This window comes from Lithobates pipiens, unplaced genomic scaffold (genome assembly GCF_037356315.1).
Source record: "Lithobates pipiens isolate NorthernLeopardFrog02 unplaced genomic scaffold, aLitPip1_a1.2 Scaffold_23, whole genome shotgun sequence".
Taxonomy (NCBI): domain Eukaryota; kingdom Metazoa; phylum Chordata; class Amphibia; order Anura; family Ranidae; genus Lithobates; species Lithobates pipiens.
In genome coordinates, this window is record NW_027507785.1 from 52,152,658 (window position 1) to 52,172,389 (window position 19,732).

A 19,732-nucleotide genomic window follows, 5' to 3' on the forward strand; every position below is an offset into this window, starting at 1 on the left:
AGCAACTGAATAACCCGCAAGGCAACCTGGACAGTAAGGTATGGCCTAGTGGATGTTCCAGGGGCCAAGTCCAAACTATCTACAACTGAATCTTTCGCAAGGAAATTTAGACAAGAGCCTATGGCCTAAGATATGTCCGAGGAGCCAACTACAGCCTACCTACCTACAACTGAATTATCCAAAAAGGTAACCTGGTGCCCAGTGTAGGTTCTGGGGACTTACTACAACCTACCTACAACTGAATCATTCTCAAAGCAACCTAGACAAGAGCATATGGCCAATGCTGTGTCTTGGGGGGCCAATTACAACCTACCTACAACCAAATCACCTGCAAGGCAACCTAGACAAAAGCCTATGGCCTGCTGGACATCTGAGATACAAACTACACTCTAGCTACCTACAACCTACCTATAACCAAATCATATGCAAGACAATTTAGATAAGAGCGTATGCCGAGGATCATAGCCATGCGCACAAGGTGTGCACCCTAGTCACCCTGTTTTGCACAGATTTTACACTGCTTCTTGGCTTCAGAAAAAGGGACTGAGGAATCTCTGTCCCCAGTCCCTTTCTCTGTCTCAAAATCGAGACATCAGGGGTCTGTTTAGACCCCTGATATTTCACCAAAGCACCCCAATGGGGCTCCTGAAAAAAATGTAAAAAATATAACAAAAAATTATTGTAAAAAATATGGTAAAAAAATGAAAATAAATAAAATGGTAATAATAATAATAATAAAAAATAAATAAAAGAAAAACTACTGACATCAGTCTCTGCTCTACTGACGCTGTCCATTGGCCTGCTGCTATATATATACAGTATATATGTGTGTTTGAGCTTTGGGGTGCACATAGGCCCAGGATATGTCTGGGGAGCCAACTACAGCCTATCTACCTACAACTGAATCGCCTGTAAGGCAACCTGGACAGGAACCTATGGCCGGGTGATACAGTATGTCCAGGGGGCCAATTGCAACCTACCTAAAACAAAATCACCTGCATGGCAGCCTAGGCAGGCGCCTTTGGCCCAATGCATGTCCTAGGAACCAACTACAACGTTTATGCTTCTGCAGTAAACCAGGGGGATAGTGCAGTTGGTCACCACGGTGCACCAGCCTGTGACTCCACAAGGGAGGATGCTCTTTAGACATTTGGTGTCTGAAGGTGCCATGCAAATGGAGCAACTTCTCTGTGCCTACTGCAATCTTTATCAATGTCAATCAAGGGTATGGGAAGCTAAACCTTGCCTAGGGCCCCATTCTGCTTTAACCCTGCCAGGTTTGGTGTTTGCGCATTTAATTGCTTTTCGAGCCAGTCATGTTATTTTCTTTTTTGGATATTTTTTTTTATCAGAACAGAAGGCACAAAGGCAGTATTATCTGGATTTACAACCCACACTGCAAACCAGGACCACTCTGTACTTAATGTACATTTGTTTGTTAGTCTGCTAGCTCGGTTCCAGGATGGCGTTCACTGTGCGCGCCCACTTCCGCACGTGTGCCATAGAGCTTTCTGCCTGCCCTTGTTTCGTTTTCTTTACTAAATCAGGCCCATAGTCTCTAAACATCATTCCCCGAGGCTACGTATTGTGTTTTGTGATTTTACACCATTTCCAGAAAGAAGCGGTGATTATCCAGGTATATTGTTTTTCCGCCGGCTGCCGCGCCACCAGCTTGGTCTACTCTTTGAGTGGAATAATATATGAACAGCTTGAAGTCTGTAAACTGCCCGCAGAGAGCGCTAGCTTGCTAATCTTAGCAATATAATGAGTTCGCATCACAGGAATTAATTCCAGGCCTGGGAGTTGAGTGGAGCCGTAAGTATTTTATTATTTTTACCACAAATATAAATCTCAGCGGTTGGGCCAGACCGAATCCTCCCCGACTGAAAATTACTTTTCTTAATTGTTGAATTGTTTCACACTCTGAATAAGATTTTTTTCTTTTTTTTTTTCTACTATGCGGTGGTGATAACAATAGTATTTTATTGCCAGCTGTGAGGTGGTTTCAGTTTTTTTACTTCTCGGGCTTGGGCTGGGGGCGGAGGGTGGGCTAGATCATTATTTGCTGGTAAAAATGAGGGTCGACGCTGAGAGTTTAAGAGCAGAGACCTGAGACCTTCATGTATTTTCCAGAGTCCTATATGCCAGTGGTCATCAACCCTTTCCTCAAGGCCCACTAACAGGCCAGGTTTTACGTATTACCTTGGGGAGATGCAGACTACAATACTGCAATCACTGAGCAGCAAATGATATCACCTGTGATGTATTTCAGTTATCTTGCAAACCTGGCCTGTTAGTGGGCCCTGAGGACAGGGTTGATGACCACTGCTATATGCCATATCTTATACATGGCACTATATCCAACCATCAGAGCCTTGCCATATGTATGTACAGGGCAGTGGTGACAGGGGTCGGGGGGATCCCATCACTGTTGACCTGAGGTTACAGGCAGATATTTGACCTCAATCCCTGACTTGTAGGCTATATTCGTGGAATTCTGAAAACTGCTCATCACAGCTAAGTGTTAAAAGAAAAATTGGGAGTTTTTGCTGTTTGCCCAAATTTTGGTAAAATTTTGGACACTTCAGAAAAATGTCACCACAAGGGTCCTTTTACGATCTGGTCTGCCTGTCAGTTTTGGCATGTGAATGTAAACGGGTATGCATCCGTTTAAATCTGCTTACCTCCAATTCCATCCAGGTCCGGAAAAATAACAATTGAAAAGGACTGTGTCCTTTTCCTTTTCGCCAGACGTAAACCCAATGGATTGGAGGGGCAAATCCATTTTTTGTCTGGCTGCCCATACAGGTGTCTGCAAAAGGTTCCGTTGGCGAATGTACAAAGAAACTAAATGGGCACGGATGTCACAAAAGTTTACGGACCGCCCTGCTGAATGGATCAGGGGATGGCCCTGTGTAAAAGGACCCTTAGGCAAAATGCATTGAAGTCAATAGGGAAGGGGAAATTAAGAAGCTGTTAATCAGCTAGGCCACATAAATGCAGGTGCAATCTTGTGACCATGATATGGTAATCATTTGGTTTTGCTGAGCAACAAAACTGCAACAGGGTGTGACTTGCCTCTGTAAATATACAATGACCTGAAAAAGGTTTTTTTTTTCAATTTGTCAAACTTAAAGTGATTGTAAGGGTTTTTTTTTATTTTATTTTTTTATTAATAACAAACATATACTTACTTCCACTGTGAAGGACCCGAACCTCGTCTTCTAGGGGCCCCCGACGGAACCTCTAGGAGAAGCACTCTCCCAAGGGGGTTGCCTTGCAGGCGCGCTCCCGAGTCCAGCATTCGACGTCCATAGCCACTGAATGTATGACTCGACTTGGATTTGAGTTATGACTTTAACAAGGTTACTTCATTTTGTTTTCTTTTAGCCATCCAGAGGCGGACTTGCTGTGTTTCGGATTATCCCGCTGCATAACCCAAGTGCGCTGGAGGTCAGGAAATGATGGCCGGACATTCTCCTTTCAGAATTTTCACGCAACCTGGCAGGCCACAGTAAAAGAGGGGGGACGAGAGAGCGCCCCCCCTCTCCTGAACCGTAATATGTTGATGGGGACAAGGGCCTCATCCCCACAACCCTGGCCGGTGGTTGTGGGGGTCTGCAAGTCATCCAGGTCAAAGTAGCCCCAGATCATTACGCTACCACCACCATGTGTGACTGTTGGTATGATGCTCTTTTTATGAAATGCTGTGTTAGTTTTACGCCAGATGTAACGGGACGCACACCTTCCAAAAAGTTCAACATTTGTCTAATCAGTCCACAGAATATTTGCCCAGAAGTATTGGGGATAATCAAGATGTTTTTTGGCAAATGTGAGACGAGCCTTTGTGTTCTTTTTGCTCAGCAGTGGCTTTGGCCATGGAACTCTACTATGGACGCCATTTTTGCCCAGTTTATTTCTTATTGTTGAATCGTGAACACTGATTTTACCTGAGGCAAGTGAGGCCTGCAGTTCTTTAGATGTTATTGTGGGTTCTTTTATGACCTCCTGGGTGAGTCGCTGTCATGACCTTGGAGTAATTTTGGTCAGCCGGCCACTCCTGGGAAGGTTCACCACTATTCCAAGATTTCACCGCTTGTGGATAATGGCTCTCACCAAGGTGCGCTGGAGTCCCAAAGCCCTGGACATGGCTTTGCAACCCTTTCCAGACTGATACATGTCGATTACTTTGTTTCTCAGCTGTTCTTGAATTTCTTTAGATGGTGCCATGATGCTTTGCTTTTTGAGATCTTTTAGCGTGCTTCACTTTTTTCAGACAGCTTCTATTTAAGTGATTTCTTGATTCAACAGGTCTGGCAGTAATAAGGCATGGGTGTGGCAAGTGAAATTTAATTCAGCTTTCAAAAAAAAAAAATGTGGCTAACCACCGTTCATCCATGATTTAACAAGAGGGGGCAATTACTTTTTCACATATGACCAGGCTGGTTTGGACAGCTTTGTTTCCTTAATGAATGGAATCATATTTAATATTATTTAATTATTATTATTTAATTTAAAGACTGCATTTTGGTTTAACTCGGGTTATCTTTGTGTAATATTAAAATTTGTATGATGATCTGAATCATTTAAGTGTGACAAATATGCAGAAAAATAAATCAGAAATGGGGACAAATACCTTTCCACACAGGAGGGATCTCAGAATTAGGGGCAATGCACGCTCCTAGATTTAAGTTGGCCATACACAAAGAATTCTATGGGGAAATCCACCAAAAAAACACATCCACGGTAAACAATGTAGATAAATCTTTCTCTTCCAGCTATTGTATTCAGACAAACCGGCATCCACGGGCTGTCAGAATACAAAAGCGTGGCAGTTGGCCAAAACCTGAGTCATGTATGGCCAGCTTAAAGAGTAACTTCACATTAGCTAAAAACAGTTCTTCTCTGGGAGAGTTGAGGAGTGCTTCCTTACATTGGTGGTCAGTGAAGAAATACCCTCTTACATTGCTGGTCAGTGGAGAAATGCTCCCTTACAATGGTGGCCTGTAAAGAATACTGCCTTATATTGTTGGTCAATGGAGAAATGTCTCCTTGCATTGGTGGTCAGTGGAGACATCCCTCTTTACATTGGTGGTCAGTGGAGGAATTCCCCCATACATTGTTGGTCAGTGGAGAAACACCCCGTTATATTGCTGGTCAGTGAAGAAATGCTCCCTTAAATTGCTGGTCAGCAGAGAAATACCCCCTTACATTGTTGGTCAGTGGATAAATACCACTTTACAATGGTGGTTAATGGATAAATACCCCCTTGGAATGGTGGCCAGTGGAGAAATACCCCCTTACATTGGTGGCCAGTGAAGAAATGCTACCTTATATTGTTGGTCAATGGAGGAATATCTCCTTGCATTGGTGGCCAGTGAAGAAAGCCCCTTGCATTGGTGGTCAGTAGAGAAAAGTGCCCTTGCATTGGTGGTCAGTGGAGAAATACCCCCTTACATTGTTGGTCAGTGAAGAAACACCCCCTTATATTGCTGGTCAATGGAGAAATACACCCTTACATTTGAGGTCAATGGAGAAATGCCCCTTTACAGTGCTGGACAGTGAAGAAATGTCCCATTACATTGGTAGTCAGTGAAGAAATGCTCCCTTACATTGTTGATCAATGGATAAATACCCCCTTACATTGGTGGGCAGTGGATAAATACCACCTTACAATGGTGGTTAGTGGATAAATACCCCCTTGGAATGGTGGCCAGTGGAGAAATACCCCCTTAAATTGGTGGCCAGTGAAGAAATGGTATCTTACATTGTTGGTCAATGGAGGAATATCTCCTTGCATTGGTGGTCAGTGGAGAAAGTCCCTTGCATTGGTGGCCAGTGGAGAAAAACCCTCTTGCATTGGTGGTCAGTGAAGAAAGCCCCTTGCATTGGTGGTCAGTAGAGAAAAGTGCCCTTGCATTGGTGGTCATTGGAGAAATACCCCCTTACATTGTTGGTCGGTGAAGAAACACCCCCTTATATTGCTGGCCAATGGAGAAATACACCCTTACATTTGAGGTCACTGGATAAATGCCCCTTTACAGTGCTGGTCAGTATAGAAATGTCCCATTACATTGGTGGCCAGTGAAGAAATGCCCCCTTACAGAAAAATACCCCCTTACATTGGTGGTCAGTGGATAAATACCACTTTACAATGGCGGTTAATGGATAAATACCCCCTTGGAATGGTGGCCAGTGGAGAAATACCCCCTTACATTGGTGGCCAGTGAAGAAATGCTACCTTATATTGTTGGCCAATGGAGGAAAATCTCCTTGCATTGGTGGTCAGTGGAGAAAAATCCCCTTGAATTGGTGGTTAGTGGAGAAAAGCCCTCTTGCACTGGTGGTCAGTGATGAAAGCCCCTTGCATTGGTGGTCAGTGAAGAAAGCCCCTTGCATTGATGGTCAGTGGAGAAATACCCCCTTGCATTGGTGGTCAGTGAAGAAAGCCCCTTGCATTGATGGTCAGTGGAGAAAAGCTGTCTTGCATTGGTGGTCGGTGAAGAAAGTCTAAGCATTGGTGGTCAGTAGAGAAAAGTGCCCTTGCATTGGTGGTCAGTGGAGAAATACGCTCTTGCATTGGTGGTCAGTGGAAAAAAGCCCTCTTGCATTGGTGGTCAGTAGAGAAATCCCCCCTTACATTGGAGGTCAGTGGAGAGACATTGAATGTTACTGGGTAATTGCCCCCTTACATTGGTATTTGTTGTAGATGGGAGAACAATCTGTCATTGCTTACTGCTCAAGTGAAGGAACCCTAGTTGGAAAGCCGGCCTTTGAGCCTCTCTTATCCCTTTAATACTGAACACATATGAATTCCACAGGTTTTGTTGCTGATTAAATGTGGTAATTAGATTCGCTCATTACCTGTGTTTAATTAGCCACAGAGTCTGTGTAATTCATATGTGTTCGGTTTATAAAGAATGACCTGACAACCCTTTCCCAGCATGCTGAAACCCGGAGATCTGAGGCTTCCAACAGCCAAACAATTACAGACTATCTGGCCAGACCAATATTAAATCCCCATAAAGGTAACCTCTAGTGAGCATGAAAGAACGGTCGATATAAATGTGTTTAATACCTCAAATCGGGGTCATCGGCACTCACAGCAAGGAGCTGCCATCTACAGCATAGAGCCGCGGGGGTTTGGTTCGGCAGCTCCTGGTGCAGGACAAGCTAAGGACTAGCTTATGTGTTATGTTAGGTTAGGGTTGAGGTCAAATATTAGGAGGTTTATTTTCTTTTTTTCGGGGATAGGGTTGGGTTTTTGGAGACAGGGTTCGGATTTTGGGGGGGTTAGGTTACAGCTAAAGTTTGTTCTGCTTATTTTTTGCCCTTCCCTGGTTCCTCCTATCCCCCCCTCTTCAACATATTAATGAAATTATTAAAAAATAGTTTCCGTTGTCATTGAATACCTTATTTTAGATCCTGTGATGTCATCACAGGTCTCTGTGCTTCTCTATGCCATGTAGGAAGACCTGGGACACTTAGTAGAAGACCGAGGCACTTAATAGAAGTCCTGTGCATTTAGTAGAATATGAAAGCACTTATTAAAAGACCTGGGCACTTAGTAGAAGACCACAGGCACTGAATAGAAGACACAGGGCAGCTAGCAGAAGACCTGGGGCACTTAGCTGAATGCCTGGGTCATTTAATAGAATACCTGGGACACTTAGTAGAAGACTGAGGCACTTAATATAAGACCTGGGCACTTGAAAACAGACACTTGAAAGAAAACTCGGGGAAACTTGAAAGAAGACCTGGGCACTCAATATAAGACCCAGGGCACTGAATAGAAGGACCAGGGTTCCTAGTAGAAGACCTGGGGGACTTAATAGAAGACTGGAGGCACCTGGAAGATCTGAGCATTTAATAGGAGACCTGGGACACTTTGTAGAAGACCTGGGACACTGAATAGAAGACCCAGGGCAGCTAGTGGAAAACCTGGGGCACTTAATAGAAGACCTGGGGCACTTAATAGAAGACCTAGCACTTAATATAAGACCTAGGCCACTTAATAGAAGACCTAGGCCACTTAATAGAAGACCTAGGCCACTTAATAGAAGACCTAGGCCACTTAATAGAAGACCTAGGCCACTTAATAGAAGACCTAGGCCACTTGATAGAAGACCTAGGCCACTTGACAGAAGACCTAGGCCACTTAATAGAAGACCTAGGGCACTTGATAGAAGACCTAGGGCACTTGATAGAAGACCTAGGGCACTTGATAGAAGACCTAGGGCACTTGATAGAAGACCTAGGGCACTTGATAGAAGACCTAGGGCACTTGATAGAAGACTGGGGCACTCGATAGAAGATCTGGTGGCACTCAATAGAAGACCTGGGCACTCAGTAGAAGACCTGGGCACTCAGTAGAAGACCTGGGCACTTAGTAAAATATCTGGGGCACTTAGTAGACTATCTGGGGTACTTAGCTGAAGAACTAGGGCTCTTACTAGAAGACCTGGGACACACAGTAGAAGACCCAGAGCACCTAATAAAAGACCTGTGGCACGGGAAAGAAAACCCAGGGTACCTAATAGATGACCTGAGGCACTTAATAGAAGACTTTGGTCACATAAAAGACTTGGGCACCTAACAGAATACATGGGACACTTAGTCGAAGATCCGGAGCACTTAATAGAAAACCTGCAGCACACAGTAGAACACAGTAGTGGAGCACATAAAGTAAAACCCAGGGCACTTAACAGAAGACCTGGGGCAATGAATATAAGACCTAGGGTACTCAATAGAAGAGTTGGGCACTTAAAAGAAGACCTGGGGCACTAAAACAGAAAACCTGACCCCCTTAGCAGAAGACCTGGGGCATGGGCCCTCAGTGCCAGAGTCTAGCAATACAACACAGTGACACTTTTCTAAGCTGCATGACACCCAAAACGAAAAGTGCAGAAAACGAATTACCACTAATACCACTGATACGGGCAACCAGTGTTGTTTCGGTTTTTGGGACACCACAAGTCACAGCATATCCAGTTTAGCAGGCTGAGATTTGCGGTTACCCAGCAGCTGAAGGGACACGGGCCCCAGGAACTCTGGCGTACACTTACCTCTACATTGTTATAGATAGACACAGTTGGAGCTTTGTAGTATTCCTGCACAGTCCTGCTGATACAGCTAAACCAGTCATCTCTCTCCGAGCAGGAGCTGAAAAATAAAAGAAAGAAAATTTCAAGATTTCTATGGAGACAGATGGACTTTCTACAGTCTGTCACATCCTAAGATGGCACAGCTGGAGCTAAAACTGCGAATGGCCCAACGTTTTTCGTTCCTTGCAGCCCGTGTCTCTATCACAGCAAATTTTTTTTTTTTTCCCCTCGACCGGTGACATTAAATTTCATAACGTCTCTATTACAGGCTGACTCAGGTCTGGATAACTGTATCTTCTTGCCAAATTGCCTTAAATATTCAACATGCTTTGAGCCTCCTCGAGAGCAGTAGATCATCTGAATGTCGTGTGAGGGTACAAATCGCATTAAAGATAACAAAGACAAAGTCACTGTCATGGCGAGCGGGCAATTTGGAACGTCATTTCAGAAAAGCGCAAGCGACAATGGCAGGCGACAATTATCCTCGGTGTTGGAGGAAGGCGCCCCATTATGGGGAAGAAAGAAAAATGCTTGCAGACGGAGCCAATTATTTTGTGGTTTGTGTGTAACAGGGGAAAACAATATATTAATCAATGGATACAATTTGGCGCATTAAAGCGAAATGTATATCGGCTTATGGGGTGAACATGCTCCATTTCTACAAAAATTATCATTACGATGCAGATTTATTTGATGAAAAATGCGTGTTTTTCTGTCTTTATGGTGGTTTCAGGGTTTCAAATACTCCTAAATCATTTTAAAGGGGTGCCAAACATAAACTGTAAGTAGGTTTATTTGACGGGGTTGTTTTTCTTTTCTCAAGAGTAAATATATATTTTTTAAATTAGGAGAAAAAGGAGAATAATGCAGCGATCTGATCTGGGAATGCAAAGAACAGCTGATTTAAAATGACTATTTTGTTGCCATATTAGATACATATAGGGGTCCATTTATAAAAAAAAAATGTGCATAACCATGTACATTCATCTCGTGCAAATAGGGGGGATGGGAAGAATGTTCTTTAAAGCGGAGGTCCACCCTAAAATGGACCTTCCGCTCATCGGAATCCTCCCCCCCTCCGGCGCCACAATTGGCACCTTTCAGGGGGGAGGGGGGTGCAGTTACCTGGATAATCCAGGTAAATGCACCCACTTCCGGGATAGCTCTCTGCGGAAAGGGGCGTAGATTACGCCCCTTTCCGCAAGTGCCCACCCCTTTCCGCAAGTGCCCCACTGCCTGCTGGGAAAACACACAGATCCCAGAGGCAGCGGGGACCGTCCTTATTGCGCAGCGCGGCTCGCGCATGCGCAGTAGGGAACCGGGAAATGAAGCCGAAAGGCTCCATTTCCTGATTCCCATACCCAAGATGGCGGCGGCAGCACCCGAGAAACGATCTACAGATCGGCTTCGGGTGCCGACATCGCGGGCGCGCTGGACAGGTAAGTGTCACTATTTTAAAAGTCAGCAGCTGCAGTATTTGTAGCTGCTGGCTTTAAAAAAAAAAAAAAAACGCGGAGTCCCGGTAGACTCCCGCTTTAAGCTGTGTTCCTTTCTGAACGAAGATTCTTTTATTATGGGCAGTAGTAAAATACAGCATTCTGTCTACTAGAAGAAGCTGAGGAGCATAGGGCATACATATGTCTTTGTGACAAGAGATACAATGTAACCATTCTAGAGAATGCTAGAGGGAATTGGAAAATAAAATGTAAGCATTGGTTGCATGGCTGTCTTCAAAAATGTGCTGCTGGGCTTTCTGAGTAAGCCCTGCATCCTTTACAAATTGAGTTTCTTCAATACAGTCTGTATTAGCCCCTGTACACACGGTCGGAGATTTCGACAACCAAATCCGTCGGATTTTGTCCGTCGGATTGTGTCCGTCGGATTGTGTCCGTCGGATTGTGTCCGAAACTGTTGCATACACACGGTCGGACTAAGTTGTCAAAACATCCGATCTTTCAGAACCTGATGACGTAATTTCGTTACGATGGGACTACATTCAGGCTAGTAGCCAATAGCTTTGATGTAGGAATTTGATCTGAGCATGCGTGGCACTTTGTCCGATCAAAATTCTCTACACATGATCGGAGTATGTCCGATAGAATCAGTTGGTCGGGAAATATTTCCAACAAGTTGGAAAATTGGGTCCGACGGATATTCCGACGGAATCAGTCCGATGCAGACCGCACACAGTCGGATTATCCGACAACACGGTCCGATAGGACACATTCCGACGGATTCTCCGACCGTGTGTACAAGGGCTTTAAAGAGGAGGGTTTACTTCCTCTGTCTCCCTGCAAAGGTAAAGCATAATGGGTTACTATGCATCGCACACTAGCCCGTTATGTGTCACTTACCTGACACAAGATCCAGCGATGTCACCGCTGTCCCCTGTAGCAAGAAGCATCCATCTTCCTCCGGGTATTGCTGCTCCGGCCGCTCACAGCGCCGGAGCAGCAATGACGTCACTCCCGCGCACAGGAGCCGCCACTAACGGCATGTCACCGTTAGCAGCGGCATGCTCAGTGCGCCTGCGCGCCACTGTCTACGGCGCATGCGCCATAGACAGCGGCGCCTGTCTTTTTGCAAATATCTCCTAAACCGTGTCGTTTTAGGAGATATTTCATGGACCTACAGGTAAGCCTTAATCTAGGCTTACCTGTAGGTCAAAGTGGTCTGTAAGGGTTTACAACCACTTTCAAGTGGTTGTAAATCCTTACAGACCACTTTTCGCTACAGGTAAGCCTATAATAAGGCTTACCTGTAGCTACCCCGGATATCTCCTAAACCTGCACGGTTTAGTAGATATCCCCTGTATTTGCATGTGCCGACGTCATCGGCACATGTGCACTGACACAAACTGAAGCAACGGCACGCATGCGCGGGAGTGACGTCTTCACGGCTCCGGCCAATCACAGCGCCGGAGCCACAATACCCGGGAGTGATGTCGCCGGCTGGTGCTGTATACAGGCACCGCAGCGAGGGCTTCGATCTCAGGTGAGTATTACATAATGAGCTAGTATGCTATGCATACTAGCTCATTATGCCTTTGTCTTGCAGGCATTCGTTTTTTTTTATTTTTATTTTTTAAATGGGTTTACAACCACTTTAAGGTGTCAGTCTACCGACCGGTTTGAAGGTGAGGGGCGCTGAAGTGATAACTATGATTAGGAAAATTGGACTCTTTTGGCAAAAGTTTCAATATTCAGTGCATTACTTTGGAGTCAATGTGGATAGTGAAATTAAGGTGGTCTTTAATAGCCCCTCCTCCACCAAATGATTTGGACCAGTGCACAAAGCAAGGCCCATAAAGACACGGATGAACAAGTTTGGGGAGGAGGAACTTCACTGGCCTGCACAGAGTCCCGACCTCAACACGATAGAACACCTTTGGGATGAATTACAGCGGAGACTGTGAGCCAGGCCTTCTTGTCCAACATCAGTGCCTGACCTCACAAATGCGCTTCTGGAAGAATGGCCAAACATTCCCATAGACACCCTCCTAAACCTTGTGGACGGCCTTCCCAGAAGAGTTGAAGCTTCTATAGCTGCAAAGGGTGGGCCAACTCAATATTGAACCCTACGGACTAATGCCCTGTACACACGGTCGGACTTTCCGACGGAAAATGTGCGATCGGATTGGGTTGTCGGAAATTCCGATCGTGTGTGGGCTCCATCTGACTTTTTCCATCGGAATTTCCGACACACAAAGTGTGAGATCTGGATCTAAAAAAAATTTCCGACAACAAAATAAAGTTTAAATTCCGATCGTGTCTAGACAATGCCGACGCACAACGTGCCACGCATGCTCAGAATAAATGACAAGATGAAAGCCATTGGCTGCTGGTCTCTTCATAGTCCCGTCGTAGGCGTTCACCACGTTCTGAACGATCGGATTTTCCCGACAACTTTGTGCGACCGTGTGTATGCAAGACAAGTTTGGGCCAAAATCCGTCGGAAAAAAAATCCGATGGATTTTGTCGTCGGGAATGTCCGACCCCGTGTATACAGGGCATAATATTTGGATGCCATTAAAGTTCATGTGTGTGTGTAGAGGCAGGCGTCCCAATACTTTTGACAATACAGTGTATATAGGAAGCTGAGGCTGAAGCCACTTTTAAAGATAATATCACGTTTGTATGGATTCAACCTCTAAAGACATTATTTGGTAAAATAAAGATTTTATATTAAAATGATAGAAACTGTTCGTTATACATTTTTTTAACTTAAAAAAAAAAAAAAAAAAATATTAAATTGAAAATTAAAACAGACCCATTTTTTTTTTCCCTTTAATGGAACGTGCAGCAAAACCTGACACCCAGCGAGCGTTTTTATAACCGTTCAATCAGAAAATGTTAATTTGCAGTGATAAATGTGTTTTAGAACGCTCAGAAACCTTCTATGGTGACAGATTTTTAGATGAGTTTTAAATTTTACAAGAAAAAAAAAAAAAAAAAAAAATTCTGAGCAAGTGAGTTTGAAAGGAGAAAACGCTAATGGAATCTGTCAGGGGTTTCTTAGCGATAAACATACGGTTTCCTTAACAGCTGCCCTCAGAGCGATTTTATAAATTTCATTAGCCGAGGACAGCAAGTTTGGGATGCCGCACACACACACACGCGCTTAATATCAAACATGCTCCCGCTCCGCCATTCTCTGTGCATCATTAAGCCCTCGCGGGTGGAAATCACACGTATTGAGCTGCCAAGGCATGTCGCTAACACATGTCCTATGGGCTTTTCCGAGGTGAGTTATGTGCAAATTGGTTCCACCTTTTTTTGCGAATGAAAAGGTTGCGTCGGGGATGGCTTTTTTAGGATACTGGAGCGTGCTTGCAAGGCTTAGGTTGGTCGCTTAATGAGCAGTTGTTGAGTAATGACCCTGCGGGTAAATTACAATTCTCATTATTGAAGAAGGGTCTGTAAGCAATCGGCAGGGACATTAGGATGGTGTGATGTGTGCATCCAAAGATGAAATATGAAATGTTTACACAATGCAGGGATCGATATTTGATGGTACAGTAGATGGAGATTTGATTATGAATGGGTGTCATGCTCTGCTTACTAGGAAGCTAGGTCCATCATATAGAGCAGGGTTTCTCAACTAGGGTTCCTTCAGGGGTTACTAGGGGTTCCTCGAACAAAGAGCAATTTCTGCCTTTTAGATAAGTTCCCACTGACAGCATGGATCTTTTTAGCCCTCTATAAGGGGGTAATTCTTCCCAATGATCACCAATGTAAGGAACATTCTTCCCACTGATCACCAATGTAAGGAACATTCTTCTCACTGATCACCAATGTAAGGAACATTCTTCTCACTGACCACCAATGTAAGGAACATTCTTCCCACTGATCTCCAATGTAAGGAACATTCTTCTCACTGATCACCAATGTAAGGAACATTCTTCCCACTGATCACCAATGTAAGGAACATTCTTCCCACTGACCACCAATGTAAGGAACATTCTTCTCACTGACCACCAATGTAAGGAACATTCTTCTCACTGATCACCAATGTAAGGAACATTCTTCCCACTGATCACCAATGTAAGGAACATTCTTCTCACTGATCACCAATGTAAGGAACATTCTTCTCACTGATCACCAATGTAAGGAACATTCTTCTCACTGACCACCAATGTAAGGAGCATTCTTCCCACTGATCACCAATGTAAGGAACATTCTTCCCACTGATCTCCAATGTAAGGAACATTCTTCCCACTGATCTCCAATGTAAGGAACATTCTTCCCACTGATCTCCAATGTAAGGAACATTCTTCTCACTGACCACCAATGTAAGGAGCATTCTTCCCACTGATCACCAATGTAAGGAACATTCTTCCCACTGATCTCCAATGTAAGGAACATTCTTCCCACTGATCTCCAATGTAAGGAACATTCTTCCCACTGATCTCCAATGTAAGGAACATTCTTCCCACTGATCTCCAATGTAAGGAACATTCTTCCCACTGATCTCCAATGTAAGGAACATTCTTCTCACTGATCACCAATGTAAGGAACATTCTTCCCACTGATCACCAATGTAAGGAGCATTCTTCCCACTGATCACCAATGTAAGGAACATTCTTCTCACTGATCACCAATGTAAGGAACATTCTTCTCACTGATCACCAATGTAAGGGACATTCTTCTCACTGATCACCAATGTAAGGAACATTCTTCCCACTGATCACCAATGTAAGGAACATTCTTCTCACTGATCACCAATGTAAGGAACATTCTTCCCACTGATCTCCAATGTAAGGAGAATTCTTCTCACTGATCACCAATGTAAGGAACATTCTTCTCACTGACCACCAATGTAAGGAACATTCTTCTCACTGACCACCAATGTAAGGAACATTCTTCTCACTGACCACCAATGTAAGGAACATTCTTCCCACTGATCACCAATATAAGGAACATTCTTCTCACTGATCACCAATGTAAGGAACATTCTTCTCACTGACCACCAATGTAAGGAACATTCTTCTCACTGATCACCAATGTAAGGAACATTCTTCCCACTGATCTCCAATGTAAGGAGCATTCTTCTCACTGACCACCAATGTAAGGAACATTCTTCTCACTGATCACCAATGTAAGGAACATTCTTCTCACTGACCACCAATGTACGGAACATTCTTCCCCATTATCACCAATGTAAGGAGCATTCTTATATTAGCAAGCGCTGTTTTTTTAACATGGAGTTTATTCCAGTGGATCACCCAACACAGAAAGTAAAAGGTAAATTTCCCCAATGGGAAAAAAATTATATAAAGTTCCTAACTGGGGTTTTAACCAAATTGTGTTGGATTACAGATTATCAGAGGTAAAATAAGAATGGTTCTTATCTATGGCTGGCTGGGCTCAAGCTGACTGCCCACCACCATGTTGGAGGAAACATAAAGGAAAGAAGTGGCCTCTCTTGTGGAGGCCTAGAGAACCCATATTACCTGGCGGACAGAGTGAGGCAGCACTCCATACATTCAATTTTCAGGACATTCTGAGCGTTTTCCACAATTGGCCGGCTCACCTAGGAGAAAAGTATAACAGTGAGATGGGACCGTTCAATGGCTGTTCAACATTGTGACATGAGAAGATCAAGGTAGAGAGATAAGAGAAACCCTATTACAATTTGCTATAGAAAAGTCTCTGGGGAAGTCCTCATAGTTGCTTGAGTTGTAAGCCCTTGTACACACGGTCGGACATTCCGATGGAAAATGTCCGATCGGACCGTGTTGTCGGATAATCCGACCGTGTGTGTGGGCTCCATCTGACTTTTTCCGTCGGAATGTCCAACCAACAAAGTTTGAGAGCTGGATATAAAAAAATTTCCGACAACATGATCCGATCGGACTTTGTCCGATCGTTTGTATATATATATATATATATATATATATATATATATATATATATATATATATATATACACTCAATATATGTATATATATATATATATATATATATAGAAAAAATATATATAATTTAAAACACACACTTAGCCCTTGTACACACGGTCGGAGATTCCGACGGAATGTGTCCGATCGGACCGTTTTGTCAGGTAATCCGACTGTGTGTGGTCTCCATCGGACTGTTTCCGTCGGAGTATCCGACGGACCAAGTTTTCCAACTTGTCGGTAAAATTTTCCGACAACATGATCCGATCGGACCTTGTCCGATCATGTGTAGAGAATTCCAATCGGACAAAGTGCCACGCATGCTCAGATCAAATTCCTAGACCAAAGCTATTGGCTATTAGCCTGAATGTAGTCCCGTCGTCACGAAAATAAAGTCATCACGTTCCGAACGATTGGATTTTCTGACAACTTTGTCCGACCGTGTGTATGCAACATGAGTTTCCGACAAAATCCTTTGGACAAAATCCGACGGATTTTGTTGTCGGAATGTCCGACCGTGTACAAGGGCTAATGCCCCGTACACACGAGCGGACTTTTCGACATCCAAACTCCGACGGACTGAGTCCGTCAGACTATCCGATCGTGTGTGGGCTGCAACGGACTTTAGCTTCGCTAAAGTCTGACGGACTTTAGAAATGAAGCATGCTTCAAATTTTCCCGACGGAACTCCGCCGGACCTGGTCCCCTTCGAAAAATTCGCTTGTGTGTGTGCTACTCCGACGGACTAAAACCGACGCTAGGGCAGCTATTGGCTACTGTCTATGAACTTCCTACGTCGAATCCAGTCGTACGTCATCACGTTCGACTCCGTCAGAGTTTGGTGTGATGGTGTGTGGTCAAGTCCGTTCGGTCTAAAAGTCCGCCAGAACTCCGTCGGAACTCCGTCGGAACTCCGGCGGAACTCCGGCGGAACTCCTTTGGAGGTCTGTCAGACTTAATCCCTCTCGTGTGTACGGGGCATAAGAAGACAAAAGGGACAAAATATCCTGGCCCAACCTTTCTTGGCTAGATGTTGCACCGGTGTGAAAGTGCAATACCGGTGCGATATCACTGAATCACGGAAGAGAAAAGAGAGCAACGAAGCTCACTCGATTACTGCCAGCATTATAATGTATCTTTTTGAAAAAATTTCGAAATTGTAGAAGAGAAGTGAAAGATGTACTTCTTTAGTAAATGAGCCCCACTGTGCCCAAACACCCCCCCCCCCCCACCCCCGATAGATAAGTTCCCAACTTGTTAATTTGTGTCTTTATAGACCAGCTGTTGTAGGCACCAAAAGTGCAAAATCCCCCCCCCCCCCCGCGCGAGGTGTGATCCTCGCCCGTCCGTCCGTAGGGAGCGAAGTGTTATTATTAATGTTGTGTTTTATCAGCCCTGGAATTTTACAAGCAAAGATATGAGCCGTTACATTCTTACTACACCTCAGTCGGCAGTATTTCGAGGTTAGAACGAAGGCCGGCGGTTTATGGTGATATTACTAGACCTCCGCTACCTTCAGAAGATGATATTAGATGTGCAAAGCTGGAGTTTAACTTTCCCCTTGGTGAAAACACTTATTATCAGATATATTATTTCCCTACATATATATATATATATATATATATATATATATAAAAACAACCTTATTATAATATACTGCTATAAATATTTCCCTACGAAATAATTGAAAGGTATATTAGATTATCTAGTTAAGAAGAAGATTCATCTTCTGAGAAAAAATAAATAAATGTAGAGAAAAAGAATATACGCCGATAAACAGTGTGTGTGTTAGCCCTTGTACACACGGTCGGACATTCCGACAACCAAATCCGTCGGAATTTGTCCGTCGGATTTTGTCCGACGGATTTTGTCCAAAGGATTTTGTCGGAAACTCATGTTGCATACACACGGTCGGACAAAGTTGTCGGAAAATCCGATCGCTCGGAACGTGATGACGTTATTTCGTTACGACGGGACTACATTCAGGCTAGTAGCCAATAGCTTTGGTGTAGGAATTTGATCTGAGCATGCGTGGCACTTTGTCCGATCGGAATTCTACCTACACATGATTGGACAAGGTCCGATCGGATCATGTTGTCGGAAAATTTTACCGTCAAGTTGAAAAACTTGGTCCGTCGGATACTCCGACGGAAACAGTCCGATGAAGACCACACACAGTCGGATTATCCGACAAAACGGTCCGATCGGACACATTCCGTCGGAATCTCCGACCGTGTGTACAAGGGCTAAGTGTGTGTTTTAAATTATATATTTTATATATATATAAATTTATATTTATATTTATTTATTTAATATATATATTTAATATAAATATATATATATATATATATATATATATATATATATATATATATATATATATATTTAATATAAATATATATATATATATATATATTTAATATAAATATATATATATATTTAATATATATATATATATATATATATATATATATATATATATATATATATATTGTACTTTTATGTGTATGTTGGTGTGGTGTGTATGGCTCCATGCACACTGGAGCTCCAAAAAGCTTTTTCTGGATGCCAGATTGCTGGCAGAAAATAATGATTGAAAAACGAGATTTTACCAGCATTTTTGTACTAGCGTTTATGCGCGCTTATTCACGTTTTTTTTTTAGCCTTAGCGTTTATGGGCGTTTTTAATAAAAATACACAGAAGACACTCCAAAAATCCCACGATGCATTCCCAAACTCTCACAATGCATTAAAAAAATGGAACGCCGAAACACTAACGTGGCGTTTTTGGGGCGTTTGGCGGTTTTTAGCATTTTTTTTTGTGGTCAGAAAAACTGCACTTTGAACGCGATTTTATGGCGTTCAGAGAGCAGCCCATAAACTCCACTGCTGATAAAAGCTAAAAAACGTCCACGTGTGCATGGACACATAGGATGACAGAGTGGAGTTTATGGGCTGTTAAAAAAAACGCCCAAACTCCAAAAAAGCGCCATTTATGAGCTCCAGTGTGCATGGAGTCTAAATGTAAAAATATACATAAATTTGTATACAATCCAAGAAAAAAATATCTAAATATATACTATATATTACTGGAACCACGTCCTGTGTCTTGAGACCAAGATAAACGTATTTGGTGTCAGATGGTGACAAGCGTGTGTGGGGGCAACCAGGTGAGGAGGACAAAGACAAGTGTGTCTTGTCTACAGTCAAGCATGGTGGTGGGAGTGTCATG

The 19,732-nt window shown here is 43.5% G+C and overlaps 1 protein-coding gene across 2 annotated transcripts in view; it reads right to left on the bottom strand.

Annotated features, from left to right (window-relative positions):
• FGD5 (FYVE, RhoGEF and PH domain containing 5) overlaps window positions 1-19,732 on the bottom strand; it is a 224,755-nt gene that overhangs the window by 23,688 nt on the left and 181,335 nt on the right. For both annotated transcript variants that reach the window (XM_077451613.1, XM_077451612.1), the window contains exons 14-15: window positions 16,057-16,136; window positions 9,066-9,162 (exon numbers count right to left, since the gene is read on the bottom strand). In XM_077451613.1, coding sequence (XP_077307739.1) covers window positions 9,066-9,162; window positions 16,057-16,136 — 177 coding nt within the window. The remainder of the gene's footprint in view (window positions 1-9,065; window positions 9,163-16,056; window positions 16,137-19,732) is intronic.